Genomic DNA, 20,267 nt, shown 5'->3' with positions numbered 1-20,267 from the left:
CTCTAGGAAAGACAAGACATGTATGCCAGGAGTCCCCAATCCCTAGTCTGTTATATCTCAGCCTGTTAGGAATCAGGCAGCACAGCAGGAGGTGAGCATCAGGCGAGCAAGCAAAGCTTTATCTGTATTTACAGCTGCTCTCCATCACTTACATTACTGCCTGAACTCGACCTCCTGTCAGATCAGCAGCAGTATTAGATTCTCATAGGAATGCAAACCTTATTGTGAACTGCGCATGCAAGGGATCTAGGCTGCACACTCATTATGAAAATCTAATGCCTGATGATCTGTCACTGTCTCCCATCACCCCTAGATGGGACCATCTAGTTGTAGGAAAACAAGCTCAGGGCTCCCACTGACTCTACATTATGGTGAGTTGTGTAATTATTTCATTATATATTACAATGTAATAATAATAGAAATAAAGTGCACAATAAATGTAACATGCTTGAATCATCCCAAAACCATTTCCCCAGTCCGTGGAAAAGAATTCTGTAGAGATCACAAAACTGGTCTCTAGTGCCAAAAAGGTTAGGGACTGCTGATGTATGCAATACCCATAATAGTAGTCAGAAAAAACAAAAATCACGGCAACTGACAATCAGTAGTTAAATAGTATCTTTGATATAAGGTTTATCTATTATCTAACAAAAGAGACACTTTCTTTACTAGTAGGAATAGAGTAATTTTGAGGATTAGATTTTAGATATAGCAGTTACCTCATTCTAGCTGAATTTGATGATGTGTTGGAAATAACTCCTACAAAACCACTCAGGGCACTACAGAGATTCACCAATATATCTGCAACCCTATAGGCCATGAGAGAGAGAGAGAGGCATGAGAGAGACCCTATAGGCCAGGCAAGGAGTCAAGCCAGGCTTTCCTTAGGAGGCCGGACCCCAGAGATGAGCTTGCTGATCTCTCATCCAGGGTTTGCACTGGCTAGAGTCCCTCAGGCTGGAGCTGACCTTTTCAAAACGCAAGCTATTTCACACATCTGTCCTTTTCATGAGCCATGTAATTTCCAGCAAAATGACTATTCCCAGTGAGAGGAAAGTGGAACTTTAGGACTTGGTCACCATTTGGCAAGCTCAGGTATATGAGATGTTTCCTGAGATTCCTCTGGATATGGAAGAGAAGTTGTAGCCAAACTTTCAGTCCTTGTTGGATCCTGAGTTTGTTATGAGTTGGAAGAGAAATAAAAAAGACCAGTATTGATTCTTGAAAGAAAAATGATACAGAAGGAGAAAGAAGGTGGTAATTTTCTCAAGGAGTAGCCTCACAGCCCCTCTCTTCCAAAGACCAGAGCCTTGCTTTGGGAAAGGGTCCTAAAGACCAACCATCAGACAGGAACATCCCATGTTCCTGTCTGATGCTAAGTCTGCCAGGAGAACCAGAGACAGAAATGCCCAGTGTAACACCTCTGGGTCCTATTTGTCTGGGGACATGAGCTCTTCACTAGATGAAGAAACGAATGTCTAGAGGTGACATCATCTTCCCTAAACCTCTTGGATAGCTCTTTCTTTTCCTTTCTCCTGTGTCTCAGCTATCAAGAGGAACCATCTTCCTGGAGAGAAGACAGAGGTGGACCAGGCTTCCTAGGGTTGAGCATGTATGGCAAACAGGTATATGCACAGCTCACACCTCTGTACTCCCTACCTGCCAACTGACCCTCAATCTCACCGCTGACCAGTGTCTTAGAGCCCTGAATTATCCCCCAAGGGCTGGCTAAGCCCCAGTCCAGCCATGACAAGCAGATCAGGCCTAGTTAGTGTCTCAAAGCACCAAGGCTAACTAATCTGAAAACCAGATACATTCTTTTCACAAGGAACTATGCAGACAGCACAGCAAAATAAGTAATCACAGTAAGATTAGCAAAGATGGTAAAATTGCACTTCAAAAAGATCAGTATGGTTGGGTACGGTGACTCATGCCTGCAATCTCAGCACTTTGGGAGGCCGAGGCAGGTGGATCGCTTGAGGTCAGGAGTTCGAGAACAGCCTGGCCAACATGGTGAAACCCCATCTCTACTAAAAATACAAAAATCAGCCTGGCATGGTGGTGGATGCCTGCAATCCCAGCTATTCAGGAGGCTAAGGTATGATAATCGCTTGAACCCGGGAGGCGGAGGTTGCAATGAGCCAAGATCACGCCATTGCATTTCAGCCTGGGTGACAGAGCGAGAATCTGTCTCAGAAAAATAAAAATAAATAAGAAGATCAGTGCGGGGAGTATGCTTTTAAAGACCAATTATTCTTTATATCTCAGCTTTCTTTTCATTTTGGGTCTGGAAGATTAAACCGTATATTTGCTTTGTAAAGCACAGGTGATTCATGATTTAATTATATATGTGATAATATAGGATTATTCATTAAAATGCTAAATTGAAGTAATATAGAAATAGCATTGCATGCTGGAGAAGGAATTAATAACCCAAACTTAACTTTTCTGGTTTATCTTGTAAGAGAAAGGTCAGGTGGGTTACCACATGTGGGTTAATAAAAACTCTACTTCTAAGACTTTTGTGTAACTTGAAGTAGGCCTATGGTAATGCCCATGATTTACTCATCCCTGATTTTATAAGAGGCAAAAGGGAAGCAGAAAGGTAGAAAAAAAAAGACTTTGGCAAGTGCTTATATAAGATTCCCTCCTCAACCCATCCCCACCTTCTCTACATCCAAGACTCTGCCAAGCCTGATAAGTTACCTTGCTCCAGTTTCCCACTTTCCAACCAGCACAGGGACGGAGATGGCATCGCTTTGCGGGGTCAGGTCTCTGGATGGCCGCGCAGTCGGAATCCATCTGGGTGCTGCACTCCACCCTTCTCCAGTAGGCCCCCAGACCACACGTGGTGGAGCACTGTGGCAGGGAAGGAGAGAGATGACAGAGGCTGAGTGTCACCTTCCCACACGTGCCCCATTGCTGGGATCCTGGAGTCAGTTCTCAGTCCCGGCTGCTCACTAACACTGCCCACAGAGCTTTTTAAAAATTACCAACACTTGGGGCACCCCACCCACGCAAATTAATCTGAATCTCTTGGGGTAGGACCCAGGGATGCTCAGTATTAAAAATAACTCCCCAGCTGATTTTAACAAACAACCGTGGTTGAGAAACCCTGATTTGTATGTGGAAGAAAAATTCAATGCAAATGGAAATTTGCTTCCCTTTAAAACTTATCCTGGCAGGCCAGGTGCAGTGGCTCATGCCTCAGTCTTTGGGAGGCTGAGGCAGGAGGATCCTTTGAGCCCAGGAGTTTCAGATCACCTGGGCAACATAGGGAGAACCCATCTGTAAAGAAATTTAAAAATTAGCCAGGTGTGGTGTTGTGTACTTGCAATACTAGCTACTTAGGAGGCTGGGTGGCGAGGACTGCTTGAACCTGGGAATTTGAGGCTGCAGTGAGCTATGATTGCACCACTGCACTCCGGCCTGGGTGCCAGGGTGAGATCCTGTCTTAAAAGAAAACAAAATTAATTATCCTGGCATGATTGCCCAGGGGGCTGCAGAGAAGCTGCCACATTTCCTACCAATGCTGTTCACAGTGGATGTCAGGTCTAGGTGCCTGCCCCTTGCCTCTCCTCTCTAACACTGAAGGATACTATCTCACCTATTTCCCTCCAAGACAAACCTGCGTTGTAGACTGGTATCATTATGGTGTAGATGAAGAGACAGGCTTTCAGAGCTGACCTGCCCAAAGGGTTTTCTGTCTCTCAAACCCAGAACAGTATTTGTTACAGTAGTGCTTCTCAAACCTTAGGGACCATATGAATCACCTGGGGACCTTGCTAAATGCAGATTCTGATTCAGTAGATCTGGGAAGGGGAGGCGATTGTGCCTTTTAGCAAGCTCCCAGGTGCTGCCGATGCTGTTGGTCCTCAGATCACACTTGGAGTTAGAAAGATGTTATAGCATGATGCTTTTCATCCCTCGATCCACTGGTGGTGAAGAATTCAGTCGCCTTTTGCCACACATACAGCTCATTCCCCTCAAAGTGGTTTTGTTTGTTTATAATTCTTAAATATCTCAGGTTTAGCAGGGGGTCACTTTGAAAACGATGCAAATGTCCACCACATAATTTATTCCCTTTTATGTACCTGATTCTTTCCTGTAACTGATTTTTCTTGCATCCCCTCTCCGCTGCTCATCCTCATTAAAAGGGGCTGTTTCTGGATGAGCAAAACACAGTGCTGAATTTAAAAAAGACAGAATGGAGGTTCCATCTATGACATGCTTAAGGTTTGATAGGCTGTAAATAAAGACCAGACTTATGTTTCTCTTGCTGTATCTTCACTCTCCATATAATTTTTTTTTTTTTTTTGAGATGTAGTCTCGCCCTGTTGCCCAGGCTGGAGTGTGGTGGCATGTTCTTGGCTCACTGCAACCTCTGCCTCCCAGGTTCAAGCAATTCTCCTGCCTCAGCCTCTCGAGTAGCTGGAATTACAGGTGCATGCCACCATACCTAGGTAACTTTTGTATTTTTAGCAGAGGCAGGGTTTCACCAAATTGACCAGGCTGGTCTCAAACTCCTGACCTCAGGTGATCTGCCCTCCTTGGCCTCCCAAAGTGCTGGGATTACAGGCATGAGCCACCGCACCCAGCCTTCACTCTCCATATAATTTCATGTTTCATTTTGTGCATGTTCTTGTGTTATAACACATATATAACATAATAGAGTTCTTAGGTAGATAATCTGTAGATCACAGAAAGAGAAAAGTAGAAATTATTTTCTACTACATCATCATCTTTTCCAAGTGGGTCAGTTATAGAAGTAATACATTCTCCTCAAAATTCTTTAGGATTTGATTTCTTTTGTTAAGTTCCTGGCACTTTCTCCTTTGTATCATATTATGTATCTAGGTAATAGAGATAACAGCTGAAGTGCTATAGATTGCACTAATGGCCTGCGTCGTTCATACTTCCTTAAACCCATGCTCTTTGCAAGGGGACTTTGTAGCTTCTCTCATCCAAAGGTGGAATTTATTTCTCCAGCTCTTGAATCAGGGCTGTTCTTGTGACTTGCTTTGGCCAACAGAAAGCAGTGGATGATGCTGTTCCAGTTCTCAAGAGTTGCTGCTTTCCATTCTTGCTCTTGGACCCCTGCCTCTGCTATGAAAGTAAACCTGGGCTGGCCTGCTAGAGGATGAGGGCTCATTACACCCAGTGACCCTGTGGTGACTGACTAACCAAGTCAAGGGTCAGTGTCCAGGTGTTCAGAACTGGAAATGATGCTCGGGGTCACATCAGCACCATATGAACAGTGCTCTGAAATGCTGTGGAAAATTGTGCTGTCACTTCCATTCTATACGACCACAGTTTACAGTTAACTGACTGGCCCAAGGGATCTGACTGAATGATGAGGCAATTCAATGACAGGTGAGTCTCTATCAAAATAAGAGCCATACCCATGCACGCTGCATAGCACTGAAGTTCTCTGTTTTGTAAATATGGATCAGAGCAAACACTTACTGAGTACTTCCTATGTGCCCGACATTCTTCTGAGTACCTTACACAGAGTTATTCCTTTTATCTCCTAAGTCATATGAGTTGGGCATTATCATCATCCTCATTTCATAGATGAGGGAAATGAGGTAGAGTGAGGATGTACAGCTGGTAATTTACTGAGTCAGGACTAAACCCCAGAAAGTCTGGCTTCAAGGTTTATACCTACTTACAGTGTTAGCTCAGCTTTTATATCAATTACTTAATATTTGAAAACACAATTAAAGGAATGCGCTGTGTCCAATGGGGCAGTGGACAGACTCCCATAGGCCAGAAGGCGGGAGGACATTGCAAGAGTGATTTCAGATCACACCCAAGGAACTTTATAAATCACTTCCTGTTTTAGGGATCAGGAAAAGCTTTGTGTAAGATCAGGCTCAAAGCTTGATCCTGAACAGGTAGGATTTAAAACGGCAGATGAAAAGGGGAAGGAAGTTCCAGGGAGAGGAACCAGCATGAACAGAGACCCCAGACTGGGCGAGGCAGGAGGTTTAAGGCAACTGAGCTGTTGAAGCTTAGCATGGATGAAGAAAAGTAGGAGCCAGTACGTTTTGAAAGCTTGATTATGTAAGCCTGGGAAGGCTGTTGGATATTGGGTTACAGTAGATTTTATCTGAACAAGTATGAAATGAGGAGATATCAAAGACTTATGAGCAGGAGTTTGGAATGATTAGAATAGCTTTTTGGAGGATGAATTTGGCAGACTCATGTCTTGTGCAACAGTGTGTGGAAAAGATAGGAGAAGGGAGAGGCTGGAGGTGTGTAGACCAGCAAGGAGGCAAGGGCAGGTGTTCTAAGCAGGAGTAGTAACTGAGGTCCTTCACTCTCATCTGTTGGCATTTGGGACCCAACAATTCTTCCTTATAAGGGACTTTGCTGAATGTCACGAGACTTTTATCATTCATGCCTCTCAGACATTGAATGCTAGTTGCAGCCCCTTCCCCACATTGTTGTAACAAACAAAAGCATCTTCCTTCATCTGTAAATTCCTCCTACCATCAGATTAGAAACCACTGGGCCTTAGACTAACAACGGACATAAAGAGGAGAGGACAGGAATGATGAGGTGACACTGACTTGAAAAACGATTACAATGTCTTTTTCTGTAGGACAGAGGAAAATTGATATAAATGGTGAGTCTATGGGCTCTAAGATGTGGTGAATGGGAGATAAGTGACTCATTATGGAGAGAGGCAACCCCAAAGAAATAGCTTCAGGAATAGGCAGAAATAAAAATCAAGGACAGTGAGGAACTCAAAACTCAGACTTTTCATTCTGAACCGTGACATCTCTGACAGTTATTTATTATTATTATAATTATTTTTTGAGACAGGGTGTCACTCTATCACCCAGCCTGGAGTGCAGTGGCTCGAATTTGGCTTACTGCAACCTCTGCCTCCCGGATTCAAGTGTTTCTCATGCCTCAGGCTCCTGAGTAGCTGGGACTACAGGCATACGCCACCACGCCTGACTAATTTTTATATTTTTTGTAGAAACGGGGTTTCGCCATGCTGCCCAGGCTCGTCTCGAACTCCTGACCTCAAGTGATCCACCCACTTCAGCCTCCCAGAGTGCTGGGATTACAGGTGTGAGCCACTGCGCTGGCCTTCAGTTCTATTTATTAAACATTTTCTCTCAAAACATGCACAAAGGGAGCAGGCACCAGGCCCTGTCACAAGGGGGGACTCCTGTCGAATGTGGAGCTCTATTGTAGTAATAGTCCTTACAGCTTTGAAAACTCTAGAATCTGAGCCAATATTCTTTTTCCAGCCAAACTGCCAGGAATTAATAGCTGTTAATGGTTCCACTGCTGTTGCCAGGTTTGTTTTTTTTTTTTTTTTTGTGAGCCATAATGTATTCAATAATAGTTTATTTCTGTCAAAGTCAGATACTGACGTTTGAGATAGACTTAATTCTTTGTATTTTGATTTACTATAATCAAAACGTGTTAATTAACCTTTGAGCTCAAACAGTAATCATAGTTGATGTGTACTTTATTTTGGCTTAGTTTGCATGGATATAGTAATGTCTCATTAAATCAATTAACATTTATCAATTAATTAACATGTATTAAATGTTCTCAAGACAAAATAATTAAAACACACTTAAATTCCATAATTCCACAACTGCTCTGGGTTTTGGTGATGAATGAAAAGATAAGAGGATGGGAAAAAAACTAATATCTGGATCATCATACTACCATTTTGTTTTTAGAGACAATTTCAGTTCATAGGAGCACCATCCAGCAAACAAAAATTCAAATTAAATAGTTGATTCAAATTGAATAGCCAATGACAGTCAATTCAAATGGAATAGCCAAAAACCCAAATTGAATAGTGGTTCATGCCAATAATCTCAGCACTTCAGGAGGCTGAGGCAGAATTTTGCTTGAGGCCAGGAGTTCCAGACTTGCCTGGTCAACATAACAAGACTCCCATCTCTGCAAAAAATAATAAAAAAATTATCTGGGTACAGTGGTTGGCACCTGTTCCTATCTACTCGGAAGACTTAGGTGGGAAGACTGCTTGAGCCAAGGAGTTCACGACTGCGATGAGCTATCATCAAATCACTGCACTCCAACCTGGGTGACAGAGTGAGACCCTGTCTCAAAAAAAAGTCAATGAGTCAGTGACAGACTCCTTCTCTTCTCCTCTCTCTTCTTCCTTCCCCATATCCAATTATTTACCTGATTTTAAGTTCAAATATATATCAGATATATTTTCCCCTCTTCATCCTGAACATTCTTCTTATAGTTCTCATGCCTCATCTGGACTATTGCAATGACCTCCCAATAGGTCAAAATCCTCATTGCTTTGGAATAGGCTCCCTACAGTCAGCGGCAGAGATTGCTAGGTATTTGCCATGATCCTTTTTCTTCTTCTGGGCACATAATTGGGTTGCATTTCCCAGCTTCCTTGAGTTTGGTTTGATCATGTGACCTAGTTCTAGACAATGGAATGTAGGCAGAAGTGATTTGTCGCACTTCAAGGCTTGGGGCATACAACCTCCTGCAGGCGTGCCTCTACGCTCTTTTCCCTTTCTGATTGACTGGGATGGTGACCCCAGGGCAAATTTGATGATGGGAAGATGGTAGAGCCATTGTCAGCCTGGGTTCCCAAATGACTGCACCATCCTCTACCATCAGCACTGCAGACTGGAATCACCTTGTATTGCCACATGACTGAGAAGTCAACATCTCTTCTGGTGAGCCATTACTCGTTGGGCTTTATTTGTTACAGAAGCCTAGCCCTCCTAATGTGTGCGAGTGTAGGCAAGTGTGATTTCTAATTACATATGCATACGTACACATGTCATTTGTATTTGAATGGTTCTGATGTGAATCCTACACGTATGCCTTTTATCGCCTACTCTTTCATATTCTGTTTGACCTAGGCTGTTTTATTCTCATGGCCCACAGTGTCATTAATTGTAAGTGCTTTCAGACCTTATTGCCATTAACTAAATATCAAAATACAGATTAATTAGTAGCCTCCACTTCTACAACTTGTTTTCTTTGTTTTTCAGTCCACAGAAGCCACACACTGTCTAAACCACGTCAACTGAAGGAAGACAGTAGTCCTGCTTATCTGCCCTTTAGGGATACCATGATTTAGGAAGAAAATATATCCTTGAGAGTACTGTTTGACAGGTGCTGGCAGGTGCCTCTCCTTAGTGTTCCCTCCGCATTCTGCAGGACATGCTGAAGCACAAGTAGCTGGACTGCCTTTGGGGGAATCTGAACACTATCACTTCAAAAACACCTAAAGAGATCCATTTTGTTTCAAAACATCTAGCCTGGACCCACTGTGGTAATAGAGGGACAATTTGCCCCTGTGAACTCAAGTAACCATGAGTGGCCTCAACGTTATTTTAAAGAACTTTCTTGTGAACTATGTGATTTTCTCATTTGTCTACCCAAGGTCACCACATAACTGGCATTATTTTCATATGTAATATGACCAAAGAAGAAACAAATAAAATCAAAGACACAGAGGATGGTAATATTTTCTGATTTGCAGAGCCAGGGGTCATGGGTTCTGAAGTCCATCTGTCTGAGTTCAAATCCCCGTCGCTCACAGGTTTGTACAATTCTGGTTAGCCACTTAAATTCTCTCAGCTTCAGTTTCCTTGCCTCTGCAATAGGGAAAATACTACCAATCTCCTGGGACTGTGGTAAGGATTAAATGAGAGAATTTATGCTCATTAGCATAAAATCATGCTTATAAAGCCTGATGCATGCTTAGGAAGGAAACTGATTAGGAAAGAAACAGGACTGAAATGTCAGGAGTCATGAGACCCACTCATCTCCTTCCTTCAACGAATTGACTTACTGTAAGCATGAAAATCTTCTCTATCTCTGAATCTGAATTCTTTACCTCTAAATGGAGATGATAAGATGACAGAAAATGTGATAACTCATATTAGAAATCAAACATAAATCAAAGTGAAAACATAGCTCAAATGCAAACAATTATAGTATTTAATGCAAGAAATTTTGGAGGTGGTTTGAATTTACCTATTTATTGATTCCAGTCAATTCCATGACCAATGATGTTGATTAATTTATATAAAAGAATTTTGTATAGTTAAGTTGTCAGTTGGTGCTAAAATCCACTAGAGAGATAGCAGATCAGAGTGGGAAGAGATAGAAGGTTCATCATCCAATTGTGTCTTCAGAGAAATCAGTTAACTGTTACAAATCTCTTTTTCTATTTGTAAATTGGTATCAGTGAGACACCTACTCATCAGGACCATCAAAAGGGAAAAATAAGAGACTACCTGTGAAAATGGTTTGTAAATTACATGCTTTATAAATTGTTATACTTAAAATTGCTATTTTTATATCAGCTGCTAAAAGTTTACTTCCCTTTAGCTGGGGAGATGAGTCATGAAATGTCATAAAAATGCTGAATGATTTGAACATGTGATTACTTTGCTGCAAAGTCCTCTTTTGCATTGTTACATTCTATTAACAAGTTTGTATACTGCATATTCAGATTTCAAATAGGTGAGAAATGATTTTGATGCTTCAAAGGATATAATTAGTTCTAGAAATGGAAAGACAAATATCTAGCCAAATTTCTGGAGCATGAAAATAGGAGCTGGCATGATGTCATCATGCTTATTTTCTTCTTCCTCTATATTACAATTCTTTCAATAAGCCAAAATGAATTTTTTAAATGCAAGCACTCAAACAAACCAAAAAGAAAAGGAAAAAAAATCACTGATATGGCGAGCTATACAATTGTTTTAACAAGTTTTGTCTTAGGTTTCCATTCTATCTGTGATTACTTCACAATTTTAAACCACGTCTCAAAACTAGGTTTTTTAATGAAATGTGAACTCAGGCCTTTTCAGTCGTCCTTCATCATAGGATCATTGCAGTTTATAGCTGGAAGGAACATTAGAGATAATCTACACTTGCCTTATCATTCTGTAGGCAAAAAAAAAAAAAAAAAAGGCTCAGAAAGATAGATGAATTTACCATGATTACACAGTCGACTGTCCAGGCTTCCTGGCTTAGTTCAGGGTACGTTTCAGTATATCTCACTGCATTTGTTCTCCTTCCCTATATATAAATTTTTAGCTTCCCTTTCCAATGACATTTTAAGTCAACCACCAAACAGTTGGCACTTGAACATAGACCACCCAGGGGTCTTCACTGTTCAGTTTACGTTTCTCTGTCTTGTATCCCTGACCTCAAAACAGGTTTATTAAAGATGGGGACTGCATAATGATTTCAAAGGGCTGCACAGACATTATTCTGTGTGATATACACAATATCCCTATGAAATGTACAAGGCAGGAACTCTCATTTGGTTGTGGCAGGTAGAACCAGATTAAAAGCTAGACAATATATCTATAAAACTTCACAAGTTATATAATTTATATAATTTTGTTTTTTCCATTTGGAGAGTTAGGGGGGTAAGGAGGGAGGTGAGGGCATGGTCTGACTGCTTCCTTTTGTTTTCACAGAATATATTTTAACGCAAGTTCATTTTGAAATTTTCACATGAATTTAACACGCCTAGCTTTTTTCCATGTAACACCAGGCCTTGGGTAGGAAATGTCTTACCTCGCTCCAGTTTCCGACGATCCAGTGTGCAGAGCCATGGTCGTTTGTGAGCTGCTTGTAATTGGAGGCATTCAGCAGAAAGCCCTCGGCAATCAGACTTGTTGCATCCTCCTCAGTCAGGACTGGTTCAGTACTTTCTGTTTGATTCATGTCGTTTGGAAGTTTCAGATGGTTATGGTTTGCTGTCTTTCCTGAGGGTTTGGGCTGGTGGTCTCCTCCCAGAGGGAGTAGAGTGTCAGCTGGCTTTTCAGTAACCATGCCCTCAACGCTGGGTGTCCCAGTTTTGGGAGTACTGGGCCTTTGGCTGGGGAGCAGTCCTTCCATCACTGTGCTGAAGGGTGGCCACGGGGACTCCCCACTGAGATCCGGTGTCAGTGGAGGTGCAAGTGGCATTTCTGGACTTTCCGCTGGAGCGTCATTTCCAGGTACTCTGATCTTGGTCCATATTACAGGGTTGCTTTCCTCTTTGCCCTCAGGCTGTTCCCTGTCTTCCCCTGAGCCACTGTGAATCTCCATTTCTGGACCTTTGGTCAAGGTATTGTAAAATGGAGTCACAGGCCAAGTCATAGGGTTGCGGGAAGATGACAAGTCAGAACCACTTGTTGTAGCTACAAGGCCTCCCTCCCAGGTAGGACCAGCATCTGAACTGGAAACATTTTCCTCACTTGGCTGAATGCTCACGGATCGGGAAGTGAGGATGGGCTGAGAAGTGCTTCCAGTGGAAATGAGATAGCGAGAGCTCAGCTCAGGTTGGGTTGAGCTATCTTGCCACTGTTTCCCACCCATGTCTCCTTCTTTGGAGGCTGTGGTAGGACGAGGGCTGCTGATTGTTGCAGGGCTTGTGCTCATAGACTCAGGCCCTATGGGTGTGGTCAGCATTCTGGGCCTGGATGTAGGTAGAGGGACGGGCTTTACGGGGTCCTGCTCAGGTGTTGGTGGGTTTTTTCCACTGGAAATAGTGCCTTTGTTGGGTTTCAGACCTCTCCGGCTAGACGGGCATTGCTGGAGGCCACACAGAGCCCGGCTGTTGGGTTTCCTTGTCACATCGCAAGGTTCATCATGGTTCTTGGCACATGTGACACTGCGAATCCGCACTCCACCACCACAGGAAACAGAACACTAGAAGAGAGAAACAGCTGTTAGCCTGGTGAGAGAAGATGCTTTTGTTCTCATGGTCAGGTCTATAACAGATCAAAACAGGCCTCATGGAAACTGAACTATGCAGCTAAAATTGTCTGCTATCTCTACATTTGGTTTCTGTGCTCTTTCAGTTTTCCACGGAAATGTGTATATCCTGGAGACCAGCTGGGACTCAGTCTCAACCATTTATTCTTTACAAACTGAAAATGTAAACCATGACGTAGTCAAACTACATTCCCTTTGGGCTGTGAACCGTGGATGGTGGGATCCAAAATGAGTGCAATGGTTTACACAAGTCACCAAACCTTTTAAAGAGCTAGTAAGTCACATTATCTCTTTTCTGGGATTGTGATTTTATTAAATTAATGTATAATGTGTGCATATTCTCTGGAATATGAAATTCGGTATAAGGAACATTTCCCTTTATATTTAGAAAGCAACCATCATAACTCACACATTTTCCCCAGGTACCTTAAGCTCCATTTTCACTTGCCTGTGGCAGGTGGAATCAGATTAAAAGCTAGATAATCACCATACTCACACAGGTGCATAGATGCAAGACCTACTCTAAAATTTAAAGGTACATAGTTAATCAAAGGTAGGAAGTAGCCCTTCCCAAGGAGTTAGTGCCCTTAGCATGGCACTGAAGTATACATTGGGGTACTGGTAGGGGCCCCTCCCCAATGTTCCCTCCATATTCTGTATGCCACGCTGAAGCCCAAGCAGCTAGACTGCCTTTGGGGGAATCCTAATGGAACGGGCCTTCCTCAGGATACATGGTAAAGAATGTTCATTGCATCAATTTCAACACATGTGTATGGCAGATACGGAGTTGCTATAAAACACGAAATGTCTAAATATTTTGAAAAATCCATACTTTTACCAAACGGTTCCATTTTTAGCTTTTCTTTCCAATGGCATTTGAAGTCAACCACCAAACAGTTGGCACTTGAACACAGACCACCCAGGGGTCTTCACTGGTCATTTTGCATTTCTCTGTCTCGTATCCCTGACCTCAAAGCAGGTTTCTTAAGGATGGGGACTGCATAATGATTTCAGAGGGCTGCACAGACACTATTCTGTGTGATATACACGATGTCCCTATGAGATGTATAAGGCAGGAACTGTTATTCTGCCTTCCACTAGTGAGGAACCTGAGACCCAGGAACTCACTTGAAAGGCAGCAAGTCAGTTGTAGAATAAGCATTAGATTTATTTATTTATTTTTTATTTTATTTTATTTTTGAGACGGAGTCTCGCTCTGTCACCCAGGCTGGCATGCAGTGGAGTGATCTCGGCTCACTGCAAGCTGTCTTCTGTGTTCACACCATTCTCCTGCCTCAGCCTCCCGAGTAGCTGGGACTACAGGCGCCCGCCACCACACCCGGCTAATTTTTTTGTATTTTTAGTAGAGACGGGGTTTCAACGTGTTCGCCAGGATAGTCTCAATCTCCTGAGCTCGTGATCCTCCCACCTCGGCCTCCCAAAGTGCTGGGATTACAGGCGTGAGTCATCGTGCCCAGCCAGCATTAGATTTATTTTTACCCCCATCCCCAAACTTAGTGCAACACCCTGTACAAGTAGCTGTCCATGGAGTTCACTCAGTGATTTTTGATTTATGAAAAGCTATCCAAAGGCAGGAACTGTTTTTTATTCGTAATGGAATTCTAGGATAGTTCTGAGGACACAGTGATCACCTTGTACATATTAATTAAGTGACTCTTTTACCTGGAAAAAAAATCAGGAATGGAAAAATTCTCACTCATGAGCTTCTGCATTTAGTTTAAAGTCCTTGCCTTCTCAAGTTCTATTTTCAATTTTCTCTAAGTAGGAACATAATATTGACATAGAAAACTTCTCCTTTATTTTGTTTCAATCAAACATAATCACTCACTGATGTATAACGGCTCTGTGAAATCAGCTCTTTTGAAAAGCAGGAGATGCTGTGAGCACAGGAGAATGTACAGCTGAAGGAGTGTCCAACTGTGGATTTGGACCCAACCAGTGAAGCTGTTGACTTAAGATGTCCACAAAATATTAAAACAAGTTGCTCCAAGATGGAACTTCCAGGTTTGTTTTGAAATAATAATAAAAATAATTTGGGCGGAAATGATGCTTAATGCACACTGATTTCCTACCAAAGTGGAGGCTAGCAACTGCAAGTATCGGAGCCCAACAGGGAGGGAACAGTCTCTTCTGGCATCCATGCCTCCCTTCTCCCTGGACGTGGAAAGGGAAGGCAGGAGGTATTTATCTTCCTGATGTGCTGCATTGTTTCTTCCCTTCTTGTGTAGGAGGATACTCTGTGCTCCATCTATTTTAGTCATGCGGAGTCCCTCTCCATTTGTTACATTCTAATCTGAACTTCTTGGATTTTCAAATCCCCACTTTGTAAAATTCATCAGTTTTGTATGTGTGAACACATTTCCATGCTGGCTGCCTCAGGCAGGCTCAGTCCTGAGAGCTGACTGATAACTGAGATCCCAGTTACTGCCAGCTCTTCTCAGGCAGCAGGTGACCTTCTTTTGGCTTTCCTTTCCATGAAGTATTAGACTAGATAGTAACATAATAGGAAACGCTTCTATTTTTCTTTTCTGTCTCTTCCTTCTCTTTTTCTTTTTGGTTTGTTTTGACTTGAAATGTTGCTAATATCTCTAAAAAAGTTAGCTTTACTTGTACACTTTTACAAAAATTTTAAAAATGCAAAATTATAGGGGCATATCCCCTTCACCTCCCCAGTGAACTATGAAGTAAAAAAAAAAAGAAAAGAAAAAAACTATAAAACCTCTGAGAAATAGCTTAAATTCCCTGATCTATCATATTAACTCCCTGTGCGATTCAGTAACTAAGTCAGCTTCCTCACCTGGAAACAGAGACAGCAGCACCTACCTTTGCAGGCCACTGTGCGGATTACCTTCAACAATGGGCTTAACAGAGGTGGCATAATATATGAAGACAATTAGTGATTGAAAGCTATTATTATCACTGTTCTAATAATGATGCTGATAATAATAATAGTGATCACAACAAAAGGCTTGGGGTTCCCCAATTTCCACTGCCCTTGTGGGTGACACACAGAACTGTCTCATTAGGGAGGTGTGAAGTGAGCAGCTGTCTTGGTGAGGTGGGTGCAGGCACATGTCTACAAGATACTGTGGAGACCTACACACCCCCTAATGGTTTACTGCTGCATGTTTTTAGATTCAGATTTCCTAAAGCTAACAGATGGATATGTGGTTTTCAAATTTACAAACAACAAGAACTAAGTAATCTTACTGATGGTGTGAATTTGCTCAACCTAAAAGAGTAAGGCAGGAGTAAAGAATAGCTACTGTATTAGTTTGTTTTCATGCTGCTATAAAGAAATACCAAGATGGGGAAATTTATAAAGGAAAAAGGTTTAATTGACTCACAGTTCTGCATAGGTGGGGAGGCCTCAGGAAACTTACAATCATGGTGGAAGAGGAAGCAAACATGTCTTTCTTCACATGGTGACAGGAGAGAGAAGTGCAGAGTGAAGAGGGGGAAAGCCCCTTATAAAACGATCAGATCTCAAGGGAACTCACTGTCACAAGAACAGAATGGGGGAACTGCTCCCATGATCCAATCATTCCCCATGAGGTCCCTCCCTCAACACATGGGGAATACAATTTGGATTACCAGTCAAAATGAGATTTGGGTGGGGACACAGAGACAGACTACTTCAGCTATCTAGCTGGTTGCTGAGTTAAAATACATTAGATTTTAATATTTTGAAACAGAAGATGGTTCTTGAAGAGGAGTTCCAAGTAGCAACCTAATGGCTACATGTGGTCCACTGACATGTATTCTTTGGCTTGCTCAATCTTAAAACCCACCAATCTACCAACCAACCAACCAACAAAACACGAAAACCAAAATAGTAGCCAACATTTTAAAAATTAGAAATTTTATGTTAATAAAATTCCTGTTTTTTAACTTCTCTTGGAAAAGCTGATGATCTCATCTATAGTTCTCATTCCCAAATAGCAACCCAAAACCTGATTAATGAAGACCTGGGATCTGGGAGTTTATACGTCCCTCAGTGCACCAACCTTTCATCCACATCTACTTTTCTTAGCCAGCAGGCGCTGAATCTTCCAAATAACCCACGATTGCCATTCCTTAGTTCTGGGACACAGTATGCCCAGCTGGACAGTGTTAGCTGTCTACCAAGCTTATTGGGCCTGAAAACGAACTTGCCTTTTCTCCTAGTCACTGCAGAACAGGCATTGCTGCTTTGTATTCAGCTCCATGCTTCTTCCAGTACATCTTCCAACTGTGTTAATCTGCTCAGGAACTGTCAAGCTCTACAGATGAGATAAATGCAGTACACGACACCACACTCCAAACCCATCTCAATTGGTAGTTTCAGAATTCTCCAAAACAACTTCAGCTATGATTATCGTACACCCTTACCTCGTAATTTTGAACCCTGGACTATGCAAGCAGCATGTCAACCTGTTACCCTGCTTTCTGGGAGTCATTTTGCCCTCACTTGTCACCATCCTGGATACAGGCTTCTTGTGGGGGAACCCACCGAGAAAGGGGTTTGCTGCCAAATTTATCAACTCCACCAACCTGTGGTCCACTGTTGGGGGTGAGGAGGCTCACAATTGGCACTGAGCTGTAGCGCTGAGAAAGAGTTTATTCGAAAACACAGTCAGAGTTTATCAGAGGGTTTGGGCTAAAGGGCTGAATAGAGAAACAGTGAATACTTTGGGCATTAAAACATTGAATGCACAATCTCAGAAATTTATACATGAATAATTAACTCTCATACAAACACCAGCTTTGAAAACAAGCTAAAACACATAGGTATCTGTTTTGGGTTGAATTGTGTCCCTCTCAAAAAAGATATGTCAAAATCCCAATGCCCCCAATCTCAGAATTTGATCTTATTTGGAGAAAGGATCTTTAAAAAGGTAAGTTACAAGAAGGTCATTAGGTTGGGCCTAATGGTATCCATATCAAAAGGGGAATCTGAACACAGAGATCACAGGCAGGTAGAATGTCATGTGAAGATGAAGGCAGAGGTTGGAGTGATGCATTTACAAGCCAATGAGCACCAAAGATTGACATCAAACCACCAGAAGCTGGGAGAAAGGCATGGAACAAATCGCCCTCCCAGCTTTCAGAAGGAATTCACTTTGCCAACACCTTGACCTTGATTTTGTAGCTTCTGCAGATGTGAGACAATAAATTCCTGTTGTTTAATCTGCCCCGTTTGTGGTACTTCGTTAGGGCAGCCCTCGGGAACTGAGACAGTAGCCTAGATAATTAAAACAAATCAGACCTGATGAGGACAATCAACATAGCTCTCAGCAGGTTTTTCGTGAGTAGTTGTTGCAAAAAGAGGTGCCCATATCTGTCCTCCAGAAACCCTGGCCGAGCACAGGCTACTGTTGCCTGGGAAGAACTGAGATGTTGATACTAATGACACTCCACACCAAAAGAGGGAGTGACAAGGTCAGAATATCAGGTGGCCAGCCCCACAGGAGTGCCTGGAATTGGGGAATCCAGAGGGTCAGCGGCTCTCAAAAATGTCCTCCATGCTCTGTCTTCCCTCAGGTGGCAGGGACTTCACATGAGTCTAGCTTTGCTTCCCACTTAGCAATAGACATAGCATTGCCTTTTGAGCCACGCCTTCTGTCCCAAGAGCCAGAGAGAGCTCATTTGTGAACATCAGCATTCGGTCTATTTGGTTACTCTGCATTCCAACACCCCTGTAATGAGCTTTGTACTGTATCGATTCTCAGTACCTTAGTTAAGTGAATGTTTTGTTTGTGTGTTTTTGTCAGGCACAGGAAGGGTCCATTAAAGATCTTCCTAGACTCTGGGTGTGTCTACTTTTAGAGTCTCCACCAATGTCCCATCAAATATATTCAAATGCATTTCTCGTCTCAAGTAAAATGTAACTTCTGCTCTAAAAACAAATTTGAAATTTTTTTTTCCATTTCACTTTTTAAAAATGTTTATGGGTACGTAGTAGGTATATATATTTATGGGGTACATGAGATGTTTTGATGCCAGCATGTAATGTGAAATAAGCACATCATAGAGAATGGGGTATCCATCCCCTCAAGCTTCTATCCTTCCAGTTACAAACCATCTAATTATACCCTTTAAGTTATTTTAAAATGTATAATTAAGTTATTATTAACTATAGTCATCTCATTGTGCTATCAAATAGTAGGTCTTATTCATTCTTTCTAATTTTTTTTGTACCCATTAATCATCCCCACCTTCCCTGCAAACTCTCACTACTGTTTCTAGCCTCTAGTAACCATCCTTTCACTCTCTATGTCCGTAAGTTCAATTGTTTTGATGTTTAGAGTCCTAAAATAAGTGAGAACATGCAATATTTCTCTTTCTGTGCCTGGCTTATTTCACTTCACATAATGATCTCCAGTTTATCCACGTTGTTGCAAATGACTGAATCGCATTCATTTCTGTGGCTGAATAGTACTCTATCATGTATATGTACCACCTTTTCTTTATCTGTTCATCTGTTGAGGGACACTTAGGTTGTTTCCAAATCTTAGCTATTGTAAACAGTGCTGCAACAAACATAGGAGTGCAGATATCTCTTTGATAGATTGGTTTCCTTTTTTTTGGGTATATACCCAGCAGTGGGACTGCTGGATCACGTGGTAGCTTAACTTTTACCTTTTTGAGGAACCTCCAAACTGTTCTCCACAGTGGTTAAACTATTTACATTCCTACCAACAGTGTACGAGGGTTCCCTTTTCTCCACATCCTCACCAGCATTTGTTTTTGCCGTCTTTTGGGTGTAAGCCATTTTAACTGGGGTAAAAATGGTATCTCATTATAGTTTTGATATGCATTTCTCTGATGATAATGATGTTGAGTACTTTTTCATATGCCTGTTTGCCACGAGTATGCCTTCTTTTGAGAAATGTCTATTCAAATCTTTTGCGAAAGGCTTTATTTTTTTCCTGCGCTTTTGAAGTTATTCAGTGAGGATAACACTTAATTTTGGGGAGGCTCTGATTTCTCAGCAATCGTTATGCACAGTCTGAAATTCCAACAGAATGAGAAAAGCCAGCCTACAAATCATTTCCAAACACAAAACATTTCTTATGAATACTAAAAACTGTCATATTGCTACATTTTGCAGATATCTGAGATGGAGTATGGCAAAGTATACATTCAGAGTAGACGCTGTGCTGCCTGCATTCAAATCCTGGCTCCATGTGACTTTGGACAAATTTCTAAATGTTTCTATGCCTCAGTTTCTTCACTTGTATTAATAAAATGGGGCTCAATAAGTCATGGTGAAGATTAAATGTGCTAATACCCATAAAAGTACTTAGTAGATACATACATAATACATAGTAATAATGCATACAAAATGCTTGGTATGTATTTGCTATTAATATATAATTAAATATTGATTTCTGATTTTGCAGGGTCCTTTTGTTTTTATAGAAGCAATGCATGAGGTTTTTTTTTTTTCAGGTCTCAAATAGTTGTGCAGGCCCTTGAAAAATCTGTAGGCCAGAAGCACTGCA

General features: G+C 41.8%; 1 protein-coding gene across 1 annotated transcript in view; it reads right to left on the bottom strand.

The window, feature by feature from the left end:
* ADAMTS12 (ADAM metallopeptidase with thrombospondin type 1 motif 12) overlaps positions 1-20,267 on the bottom strand; it is a 372,068-nt gene that overhangs the window by 32,527 nt on the left and 319,274 nt on the right. The window contains exons 19-20 of the mRNA XM_007961310.3: positions 11,575-12,693; positions 2,707-2,859 (exon numbers count right to left, since the gene is read on the bottom strand). Of these exons, the coding sequence (XP_007959501.3) occupies positions 2,707-2,859; positions 11,575-12,693 (1,272 nt within the window). The remainder of the gene's footprint in view (positions 1-2,706; positions 2,860-11,574; positions 12,694-20,267) is intronic.

Source organism: Chlorocebus sabaeus, chromosome 4 (assembly GCF_047675955.1).
Source record: "Chlorocebus sabaeus isolate Y175 chromosome 4, mChlSab1.0.hap1, whole genome shotgun sequence".
Lineage (NCBI taxonomy): Eukaryota > Metazoa > Chordata > Mammalia > Primates > Cercopithecidae > Chlorocebus > Chlorocebus sabaeus.
This window is presented reverse-complemented; position numbering and strand designations above follow the sequence as displayed.